The sequence below is a fragment of the Monodelphis domestica genome, chromosome 6 (genome assembly GCF_027887165.1).
Source record: "Monodelphis domestica isolate mMonDom1 chromosome 6, mMonDom1.pri, whole genome shotgun sequence".
Lineage (NCBI taxonomy): Eukaryota > Metazoa > Chordata > Mammalia > Didelphimorphia > Didelphidae > Monodelphis > Monodelphis domestica.
The window spans coordinates 127,915,076-127,927,218 of NC_077232.1; the positions used below are offsets into that span (position 1 = coordinate 127,915,076).

Sequence of the window (12,143 nt, forward strand, 5' to 3'; positions counted from 1 at the left end):
TTGTGATGTCTTTTTTAAAAAATGAATTTGAAATTAATTTCGTTCTGATAATGACACAGAAGTGGTAGAGGCCATTTCTGGCATGGGGCATGACCAATACCACGTATTGCATTTATCATACTGTGCTTAGCAAACATCTCTCAGAGATGTAATGGGTTTAGTTTGGTTGAGTAGCAGAACTGCTCATTCATTACCAACACCATCCCCTGCAATAAACAAACTTTATAAAGAACCTTAAGAGGACATTTAGGTCCTGCAGTTCAAGAATTGGGATGCCATGGCAAATGTAATTTTTTTTTTTGCAAATGTAATTTTTTAATTAAACTCTTAATTTTAAAATTTTTCTGTTACTAAATTTTTTTGCATTGCTTAAATTTCCCCCTTCTTTCCCAAAGAGCCATCCCATGTAACAAAGCATATTTTTTTAATTTAATTTTTTTAACTGAAAAACTTTAATTAATTAAGAATATTTTTCCATTGTTCCATGATTCATATTCTTTCCCTCCTCTCCCTTCCCCCCATAGCTAACAAGCTATTCCATTGGGTCTTACATGTATCATTGATCAAGACCTATTTCCATATTATTAATATTTGCACTAGGGTGATCACTTAGAGTCTACATCCCCAATCGGATCCCCCTCGACCCATGTGATCAAGCAATTATTTTTCTTCTGTGTTTCTACTCCCACAGTTCTTTCTCTGAATGTGGATAGTGTTCTTTTTCATAAGTCCTTCAGAATTTTCTTGGATCATTGCATTGTATAGTAGAGAAGTCCATTACATTCAATTGTACCACAGTGTATTAGTCTCTATGTACAATGTTCTCCTGGTTCTGCTCCTTTCACTCTGCATCACTTCCTGGAGGTCAGTCAAGTTCACATGGAATCCCTCCACTTTATTATTCCTTTTAGCACAATAGTATTCCATCACCAACATATACCACAATTTGTTCAGCCATTCCCCAATTGAAGGGCATCCCCTCATTTTCCAATTTTTGGCCACCACAAAGAGCGCAGCTATGAATATTCTTGTACAAGTCTTTTTCCTTATTATCTCTAACAAAGCATATTTTTAAGAAGAAAAAAGATCAGCCAAATCAATACATTAACAAAAAAACTAAAAATAAGTACAATGTTTTACTCCTGTGGAAGGTAATTCTTCTTTGAGGTCATGCTTATTCTTTCTAATTTTGCAACATTCACTTTTGATGTTTTGTGGTGGTTCTTTCTGTTTACATTGTTGGTAGTTATTGTGTCTATTATTTTTTGGTTTTGCTTGCTTTACTTTGCATTGATTCATTTAAGTCTTTTTAGGTTTCTCTGTAATTTGTCTTTTCTTTCAACTTACAGGAATGTTGTAGTACACTCAGGTACAACAATTTGTTTAGCCATTTCCTAATCAGTTTATATCTATTTTGTTTCCAGTTCTTTACTTATCACTAAAAGTGCTGCTAAAAATAATTTGGTATAGGGATTTGCTTTTATTTTATCAGTGGTTTCTATAATCCTCACTGAGAATCTTTCTAGACCTACTTTCTTGCCCTTAAAATTCTAGCAAGCATAACTAAAACCTTTATTTGATTAGGTATCTTGCCTTTAGCATGAATAATTTTTTTGAGAACTTTACAGGATCTTTTGATGTGATAATATATTCCCTAAACTAAGATTAAAGGGAAGTTAGTGGCCCTCATTTTCAAATTTATAATGTAAATGCTGCTCTGGCACTAGAGATAACCCAACTCAAAAAACCAACCTATGAACAGGAAGGTGAAAAGAGCCAAGAGACACATTTAGTTTTAACTGGAAGCTATGTAGAGTCAAACTGTGATTTCTATTTGTTTACTTACTGCTTGACTATTTTTCAGACAAAGAAATCCAAAGAGACAGAAGATATACCAAGTGATCCATCTTTCCAGGATTTTGAGTACCCCAAGTATGATGACTACAGGGCAGAGGCTGTCCTTCACCAGCAAAAGAGATTGGAATGTTATAGCAAGGCTAAAGAAGCTTATCGAATGGGGAAAAAAAATGTTGCCACATTTTATGCACAGCAGGTAAAATGGACAACTACTTTTTTTTTTTTACTGTCACCATTTTCTAAAATATCTATTCCTTAAGCAAAATTTTTTACATTTTATATTACTAGTTTTGGTGTTAGAGTTCTACTTCAGATTTCTTTGGTTCCAAATGTGGGACAAGGAGAGGGAAATTCACTAGGGATAGATACAAAGTCTTTTATGTTGTTGCAAGAAGTCATTTTTATATGTATATAATGGAATAACTTGGTTGGACTGGAGTTTGTAAAAAAAAAAAATCTCTATTTTAAGATACTACATGCTCAATATAATGATTATAACTGGCATTATATAGTGATTTAAGGTATACCAGGCTCTTTGCAATTATCTGATTTGATCCTCACAATCCTCAAAGGTTTGGTGCTTTTATTATTCTTGTTTTATAGATGAGATTGATGCAGATAGAAGTTAAGTGAATTGTCCAGGGTCACATAGTGATTCTGAAAGTAAATTTAAGTTTTCCTGACTCTAGCTCCAGCACTCTGTTAGTGTCATGTGGCAACTAGCAGTGCTAATAGGAAATGGAGGTTCCACTGTGCTCTTTTTTTCCCCTTCATTTTCTTTTTTTCTTTTTTTTTAATTTGGGAAATTTTATTTAATTAATTTAGAATATTCTTCCATGGTTACAAGATTCATGTTTTTTCCCTCCCCTCCGTCAACACCCCCCCCCCCCCCCCCCCCGGTAGGCAACATGCAATTCCATTGGGTTTACATGTGTCATTGATCAAGACCTATTTCCATATTATTGATATAGGGTGATTGCTTAGAGTCTACATCCACAATCATATTCCTATCAACCCATGTGGTCAAGCAGTTGTTTTTCTTCTGTGTTTCTACTCCCACAGTTCTTCTGAATGTGGATAGCGTTCTTTCTCTTAAGTTCCTCAGAATTGTCCTGGGTCATTGTATTGCTGCTTGTATTCTCTTGGTTCTGCTCCTCTCACTCTGCATCACTTCCTGGAGGTCGTTCCAGTTCACATGGAATTCCTCCAGTTCATTATTCCTTTGAGCACAATATCTATTGTACTCTTTCCCCATCATCTGTCATTTCTTTAATAAGAACATTGATAAGCTGGAGAGTGTCCAGAGGAGGGCAAATAGAGTGCTGAATTCTTAAAGTTCTTTTCTTGTACCAAGTTTTTCACAGCATTAAATTTCTCTTTCTATTTTTGTTTTGTTTTCTTATCCATTTACATTCTTGTATATAGTGTTTTTTTCCTGGGATACTTTGCTTGCAATAGTACATGTTAGTCTTCTCATAAGCCTTTACTATTCTTCAAATTGGTCATTTTTACAGCTCAGTAATAATTCATTATATGTATCACAATTTGCTTTAGCCATTCCCCAGTTAATGGATATCATCTTTACTACTACACAAAATGCTATTTTTAGTACAGTATTATTTTACTTATGGGACCTTGTTTTATCACTACTAATATGAAATCTTAAATACATCAATATATGTGAATATTTTGGTCATTCTCTTAGCTTAATTCCAAATTGCTTTCCAAAATGGTTTATCAGTCCATAATTTCACTGATAGTGTATTACTCTCCTTCCCACAGCCCACCATTGACTGTTACCACCTTTAGTCATCCTCGACAAGTTGTTAGCTATAAAGTAAAGCCTCAGAATTGTTTTGATTGAATTTCTTTTATTTGTGATTTGGAGCAGCCTTTCATGTGGTTGTTGAGAGCTTGAAATTCTGATGTTTAATGTTTATTCACATCCTTTGAACTCTAGTTTTCTATATAATCTTAGATATTAAACCCATCAGAGACATGGTATAATGTGTAGAAAGCTTTCTGGGCTTTAGGGCCAGAAAGATTGTTTTGTTTTTGGTGATTACCTCTATCCATTTTTAGGTTAAGAATTCTCTCCCTGGCCATAGACGTGAAAGTTTCCATATTTGATTCTCGACAAGTTTTTTAATGATATGATAATTCAAGTTAGATATCCATTTTGAGCTAATTGTGGCATATGGTGTAAGATGTCTAAACATAATTTCCAGAAAACTGCTTTCTAGTTTTCATAGCTGTTCTTGTCAAAAATTCCCTAAATAATTTGTTCTCCTGTTTACCAAGCAATGTAACATTAGGGAATATTAGTGCCAAAATCAAGGCAGATAACTACTTATCTTCAACTCTTGAAGAAGATTAGCATCTCTTTTTAAAAAAAGCATTCCTTGTTGCAGCCACCACTGTTTATTTTGGCATCACTTTTCTAATTATGATAGAGATAGGCAAGGCAACAAGTACAAGAAACTTTAGGAAGATTGGCATCTGTGTTCCTGTTTCTTGGGATTTCACCAGTGGCCTCTATATTAATACTTCTCTAAAGGGAAGGTCTAAATGTCTCTTAATTTTTAGGTCAGAAGTATTTAGCTTCATGGGGGCAGAGGCATAGGTTTGGGTTGTACCTGGTTGGTCTCATTCTATTTAATACTTTATTTAGTAACCATACACTAGAAAAAACCTCATTTATTTCAATGAGTTTTATTAGCTCATTAAAATGAAGTTAAAAAGTATATCTGTATATACATAGAGGCCTATATAGTATTTTAAATTTTAACTTCATTTTTCTTGCTCCTGTTTAGGCAGCCTTTTCTTTTGGGTCCTGTTAATTTTCATTATTTATTACTAAGCAGAAAAAAGTCCTTAGGATCAACTGGTGATTTTTTTTCTTTAAATAATTAAAGGGTAGTCTCCATGAGGAGAAGATGCGAGAAGCCAACCATCTTGCTGCTGTGGAAATATTTGAGAAAGTTAATGCTTCCTTGCTACCACAGAATGTTTTGGACCTTCATGGACTGCATGTAGATGAAGCCATAAATCATTTAATAACTGTTTTGCAACGAAAAACTGAAGGTAAGTATTTAGTATTAGGTTTTAAAAAAAAATTGATTTTGATCATCTTTGCATTTTTATAGAGGTAGAAAAGGGTCTGCATTTATATGCTGATGATGATCCTATAATGGTATATAAACAGTTTGGAGTATGCTTCATATTTAATGACTCCCTCTTGAAAAATATTCTTCTTTAGTATGTATGAAAATACTTCCCTTTTTCTTTCTGCCTCCCATTTATTGCACTTCCTTTGTATTTTAGTTTAGTAGTTCATAATGTCAGGCCACTTACAAAGAGAACTCTATGATTTGAAAAGAATTTTCCAAAGTCTTGTGTATCTTTACTGTAGTAGAAATGAAAAGGACATGGACACAATTACTGAAAATTACAGAATTGTGACAAGGCTTTTTTGGGAGAACTCAAAAGTTCTTGAGGCATAGCTCCAAAACAAGCTGGACATTTCCTCTTCCCTGCTTATCTATCTTTGACTTAAGTAAATGAAGCAACCTGTTAGGCCTTTCTTTTCCTGGGGATTCAGGTAAGGTGTCAGATAACTATTGCACTCTGCTCTGGCTCTTGAGTTTCTATCTGGAGGTAGAAACTTCCCAGCCCACAAATGCCCCAAAGAGTCAAGTGGTATATATTAAGTCCAATGATGAGCCTCTCATCATGGCTCACTCTGCTAGGCTTCATCCTGGGTATGAGGTGTGGGGCATTGATCCTCGGTGCATCAGGTTGTGATGTTGCTTCCTCTCCCCTTCTGTTCCTTACTCTTAGTTTGAGCCAGGCTCTCTTTCCCATAGACTCTCAGGGAGTTCTCAAGACTAGTTCCCTTGATCACTCCTTTTGTCTTCTGATGAATCCTTAGAGGCTCAACGTATTCTCTAAGTCATCCGAAGTTCAGAACAAGATTTGTTCATTCCAAATGCTTCATCCATCCTATCTTCTTGGTTCCTACACCTATTCCCTATTCCACAGTTTTTCCATGAGTGGTATATATTTTATATAATAGGCCATCATGATGTGATCAAACTTAAGAAATATAATCCTGCTACTTCAATATTCACATTCATTAAATAATCTTTTCCCTCCAACCCCATTTCTGCCTCTAAAAAGGGAACATTTCTTCTCTTTTCATTATGAGTTTGTAATTTTAAAGTCTTAAATGGTTTTTTAACTTCTGTTATATGTAGAATTACTCAATCTTGCTATTTTTATGATTTAAAAAATATTTTATTTTTCCAATTACATGTAATGATTTCCAGTATATGTTTTCCAAAATTATATTTGTCAAAATGACATTTGTCATTTTCTTCTTTTATCATCTTTGCCAATCTGTTAGATGTGAGGTGGAGTCTTTAAGTTCTAATTTATATTTCTCATTATTAGTGATATGAAAAAATGTTAATATGATTTATTGATGCTCCAGATTTCCTCCTTTGAAAACTGTTGCTCATATCCATTTGTCATTTGGGAAATAGAAATTCCTGTAATTCAAAATAGGTTTTTTTAGAGGATAGTGATATCACTAAGATAAATGTGTTATGGGAGTGGGGAGAGGAAGGCAATATGAATACATCTCTAGTATAAAGATAGGGATAGGGGCCCGGACTTGTGATTTCATTGATATAGAGAACCCCAAGGTGGTACAATAGAGTGATGGAAGAACTGAAGTCAAATCCAGAGTCGGACACTAGCTGTATGATTTTGGGGAAGTCACTTAACCTTTGCCTGTGTTTCCTCATCTTTAAAATACTACTACTAATAATAAAACTACTTCCCAGGGTTATTGTGAGTATCAAATGAGATCTGGAATTTACCTCTTCATTGTTTAGTCCTTTTTTCTTGGAGTGAGTTTCTGTGAAGATTCACTGTACATGGAATTTGGATAAAATATGCCTTTTAATGCATTTAAAATTTTTGTTTGGGATATTATATAGCGCAATCATTGTGGAAACAATTTTAGATATGTAAGTGTGCATTTGTTGTATATCAAAACCATCTCTCCTGTACGTGAATTTTAACAGTTGTAATTCCTTTTGTAACAGAGTATAAGCAGAATGGTGGTAAACCATATCTCTCTGTGATTACGGGAAGAGGAAACCATAGCCAGGGAGGAGTTGCTCGAATCAAACCAGCAGTCATTAAATACCTCACAAGCCACAACTTCAGGTAAACTTAGATTTCTGTTATAGATAATGAAACTTTTATATATAATCAGGTAAACAAGAATGTTTGTTTAAAACAGGTTCTTCAATAGTAAATGGAAATGAATTATACCAATCTCATGGCTAGTTTCATGCCACAAATCATGTGCATAAATAAGGATAGGAGTTTATGTGTTTTTATGTTTCATTGCAATTCCATTTCTAGCCCTACTAAGAATTTTAGAAAGAAGTCATATATTGTGCCTCATACTAATCTTTTGAAAGCTCACATTATTAAAGTTTTTACTAGAGAAATGTTTTCTAAAATGAAAAATTAAGATGACATGTCATAATATAGATTTACTGTTTGATTTTTCAGTATTTTGAAGGTCATGCATGATTTAGTGACTGAAATAGTAAGATGAAAATATCTATTTGAAGATAAATTTGCAGATTAGTCAGCACATTAATCAGTGTGATCTAATTGTCATGGTTACTTCTTTGTAATAAAAATGCCATGTTTGTACTAAAAAATATAGAAACATTCATTCTAAGGGTAAGAAGTAATATTTCAGAGTTAATTTGGGGGAAAAAAGTCAATTCACAAATACATGGTATCAATAATTAGAAATCTCTTTTACTGACTACTGCTATTATTTACTTTTCTGTTGAATAAAGTTCATGTTCAGCAGGATCTGAAGACTTCATTTATTAGGTTTCTCTTCTGGCATTGACTTTTAATCAGGGTTTTCTTCTGAGGACTGACTTGCTTTTTATGTGCAGTCAGTCTAGCTACAGATAGTAGTGGTCTTATTCTTAAGAAAGTGAGTGTCTGTTTCTTCCTTACTGAATTTAGAGGTATAATTCAGTCCTGCGAGTCAAGAAAATAAGACTTAATTAGGAATTATTCAAATCTCGGTGCTACTCCTGTTCCTCAGTTATATCAAATTTGACATTAAATTAGAGGGAGTAATAGCAAACGATCAGAATTAGTGATCTGAGATTATAGAATTTAAGAACTTGAAAAGGACCTTAAAGATCATCTAATTCTTTACAGTTTAAATATGAAGAAAATATACAGTGAGTTTGTGACAGAGCATGGAGTAGATTGAATTTCTTGATACCTTATTTAGGGTTTTTTTCCATTATACCATGGTCATACTCTTAATAGAAATTATACTTTGAGTTGGAGTTGCTAAGGATATATTTTTAAGCCTATTAAAAGCTATGTTTTGAATTTATTCCTTCTTGTTTTACAGGTTCTCTGAAATTAAACCAGGGTGCTTGAAAGTTATGCTGAAGTAAAACAGCATAGATGTGACTGATTTTTTTGTTGTAGTTGTTAAAACTTGTACTGAAACATTTACAGCAATTCAAGTTGACTTTACTGTTATAGAAATGTTTCCTTGGAATAATTTCCACTTTTACAGCTAAATAATTTGTGATGTTTTTCAGAACTTGAAAGAATCTTACTTTTTTACTAAGACTAATGCCAAATATGTTGCCTATCAAAGATTTTAAAAAATACAGCATCCTTATTGATTACAGAATTTTAAAGAAAGCTATAATTACCATCTAACAGTTTGATGTTCCCCAATTCTTCCTTCAGATAGGAAATAAACGTTTTGTATTGCTATTTTAACATTTACATAATACCTATAGACTTTCAGGTAGTATGGGAAATACTGGAAGATACAGTTCCTGCCCATGAAAGTCTTGTTTAAAAAAAAAGCAAACCTATTTGAATATGACACACAAGTCAAACATTCTATTTGTCATCATTGTGTCCTGCCATATACCAAAAGGGATAAAAGGGACTACTGGGATTTTTCCCCCCCCTGACTTGTGAGATCTCTCTTTCTTGCCTTTTTCCTGTGTGTGCCATGAATGAAGAGAGAGTGGTTAGATAGACACGTAGATAGGTTAGACGTTATGTCTCGGTTATGTCCCCTCCCCATGAGTCTTATTCATACTCTCCTCTGCACCTTTTCTAATAAGGCAAGAATGTTTAAAGAAATGTTTAGACAGAACATGTTATTGGGATATATTCTTTGTTACTTAAATAAAACTGGCCTGTTAAATAGTATTAAGTATCTTCATTTATAGTTAATATGGGTAATGTCAAAATTGTAGTAGGTTGAAATCCTGTTATCCAGTATAAATTTAGAAAAAACATTAACTCTCAACGACTTAAAAGCAAACCTTATAGTTAAAGTTTTAGCCATATTAAACATAATTCTCAATATTTTCTCAAAGGAAAATTCCATAGATTTGCTCTGCTCAATGGACTAGCTGTACATACATACTTTTGTTTCTTTATAATTATTTTCCATTATGCTACTTGACAGTTTTGAGCTGAGAGAATTTAAAGGTAATTTTCCTTTTGGGATTTCTTCCCCATCTTAACATCTTTTAAAAAATTATTATAATATAATAAATAGGTTTGTTATTGTTTTAAAAATATAGATACACTTATATTTTTGGGGAAAGAGAATTTGACTCTAAAAGGTAGGACATTTTCCATGTTTATTTAGCAAATTAATTTTTTAGCTTGAAATATTAGATCAGTAATTCAGGAATCAGCTTTCAGGTACTACTTTAAGAAATTCCCAAAATTTATAATTATATCTACAAAAAGAAGATACATTTTAATAAAAACAGATCCCAGGAACATCTCAAAGTATTTTTTTAGAAAAAAAAATACAGGTACTATGAATGCATGCTTTTTAAAAGGAAACCCTTATTTGTGAAGTATTTTCAGGAAAAAAAAATCCGAATTTGTGTACAATATCAGAAACATTTTTAGTAGTTGCCGCTAAAGTATTTTTCACATGATTACATTTTAAACAGTTTTATAATTTGTTAAAGTCTAAGGAGATATTGCTAATTTAGCTTATGGTCTTTGTTCTTTGTAAAAATCTGTATGTATAAAAATAAAACCTAGCTTTTTCCACATTACTGCAAAAGTGTGATTGTTAACGAAAGCAACAAAATATGTAGGTTAATAAGAAAGTTTAAGAGGTGTCTTAAATTGCTTAATTAAGACATATTAATAGAGCCAACTGAGTACTGGAGCATATACAATTTTCTACTCAGTTCCTCTTTTTTTATATTAGGAGACCCAATGATAAAATAACTTAGTTGGTCACTTGAATTGGAATTATTTCACTATGCCTTCACCATGCTTAGGGGTGTAGACAAAATGATTTAAAGACCATGTAATATATTGAAGTAAAAACCAAATTGTTGGTATCTTGGGTTGTAAATCAGCAGCTTGAATCAAATACCTTATTTTTGGAAAAGATAATGGTTTTTATTTTCATGATTATTAAAAATGCACCATGAAATTTTTAATCATTGGTGGTTTATCCATAAAAAAAAAGTTCTGATTCCAAACTTCTCCTGCCTCCCCAATTCGCTCCCTGGCACACTTCTGAACAACCTCTTTTTCTTACAGTTGGTGTGTGCTTAGGAAACATAAATTAATTAACTTGAGCAAAACATAATCAGGAAAGGAAAGCATTACTTCCCCTCCAAGTCATAATTTGCATGCCAAAGAGAATCAGTTTGGGGAACATCTACTTTTTGTGTGTGTTGGTTTATCTGTGCCACAATTCACTGAGTATCTTAAAAACTTCATTTTATGTTTGGTTACATTATGAAGATTTCATCATTGATTATGTACCTTGAGTAAAATTGTAGAAATTATTTTTTAAAAGTAGAAATAATTGGCAGGATATTTTAGGGTATTTACTTTGCTGTTTTTTCCCCAAATGAGAAATGATAGCATGTTTTATCAGGATTTTCCACCATTGCATGTTTGCCTACCTATCAATTGTTTTTAAAGCTTTTCCTTGCTGTTAAGTTCATTGCTCAGGTTGGTAGAATTATAATTTAAAAAAAAATACAGTTTGTATAGATTGTGTAAGCATGCATCATAAAGAGTGTAAAACATTCTGAAGGCATAGTTTGTTATTTCTTTCTGATAGTTTTTTTTGAATTCAAGTCTTTTCTATGGTTGGCAAAAGGACACTTGCCACAAGCAATGGTAGCAAATTTTTGAGATGGTGGAAACTGGAAACCTTTGAAACTCAGGAAATTGCTCCGACAATGTTCTGCATGATCTATACTTATGAAAGTGACCACAAAAATATGGTATGCTGTTTCCTATGTGCTTTTCATTGAATATGGTTCTTGTGCATTAACCATCTATTTTGCTTTGTGATGGGGGTGAAATTTATTAACTATTGTACAGTAGCATAATTTTTGTTCATCTTTATTTACATGGTGAAAAAATAGAACTAAATGTTGGTATGGTAAAAAGTGTCATAAAAGCTCTAATAAGAGTCCACATAGTCTATGTTAATGGTGCTTATATATCCTTTAAATGTAATTCAGGTTCACAGAGTATTAACCAGAATTAATGAAGAACAAGACGAGAACCACATCAGTATCTTGAAGCCTTTTTATGCCTTCATGTTGATGCCAAGTTTTGTTTTTAAATCTTCTAAACATGAACTTTGGGTTCTGTGTCAAGTAATGAGCCTGATATTGATGAGTAATTGAAATAACTGTGAAAATCCTCATTGAAATACAACATTGCAGCTAAGGTTATAACGATCAGTTCATGGAAAACATATTTAATTTTTCAGACAGTATATCAGAAACTGTATTATAGAGAAAAGTGTAATTTTGTTGTTAACTATGTAATTTTTTTATTGAAAGACTTTTATAATTTTGCTTTTAAAATTTCTATTGAAAAGAATTTGCAAATTGTACATCTAGTTTAATAAAGTACTTTAAGCACAAACCTATGTGTGATAGTTTTTTCTTGGCCAGAGTAATTGTCTTGTTTAGTACTTAAGAGTCCAATCAGTAAGTATTCATTAAGCAGATGCTTTGTGCTAGGCATCACACCATGCACTTTGTATTTGCAAAGTGTGAAGATTGGATTAGCTATCTCCTGATTGTAACAGTGAAGATACATAGCTCTTCCTTTATTGGGAAGATTGAATTGTAATCCACAATCTATTTTTAGATTTTAATCTACAAAAAGGTGATAACTCAGTATTTTAA

General features: G+C 32.7%; 1 protein-coding gene across 4 annotated transcripts in view; it reads left to right on the forward strand.

Moving 5' to 3' along the window:
• Positions 1-11,877, forward strand: part of N4BP2 (NEDD4 binding protein 2) — a 64,871-nt gene extending 52,994 nt beyond the window's left edge. For all 4 annotated transcript variants that reach the window (XM_056802553.1, XM_007496542.3, XM_056802554.1 and 1 more), the window contains 4 exons: positions 1,865-2,053; positions 4,773-4,941; positions 6,969-7,092; positions 8,327-11,877. In XM_056802553.1, coding sequence (XP_056658531.1) covers positions 1,865-2,053; positions 4,773-4,941; positions 6,969-7,092; positions 8,327-8,372 — 528 coding nt within the window. In that variant the 3' untranslated portion in view covers positions 8,373-11,877. The remainder of the gene's footprint in view (positions 1-1,864; positions 2,054-4,772; positions 4,942-6,968; positions 7,093-8,326) is intronic.
• The last annotated feature ends 266 nt before the right edge of the window (positions 11,878-12,143 follow it).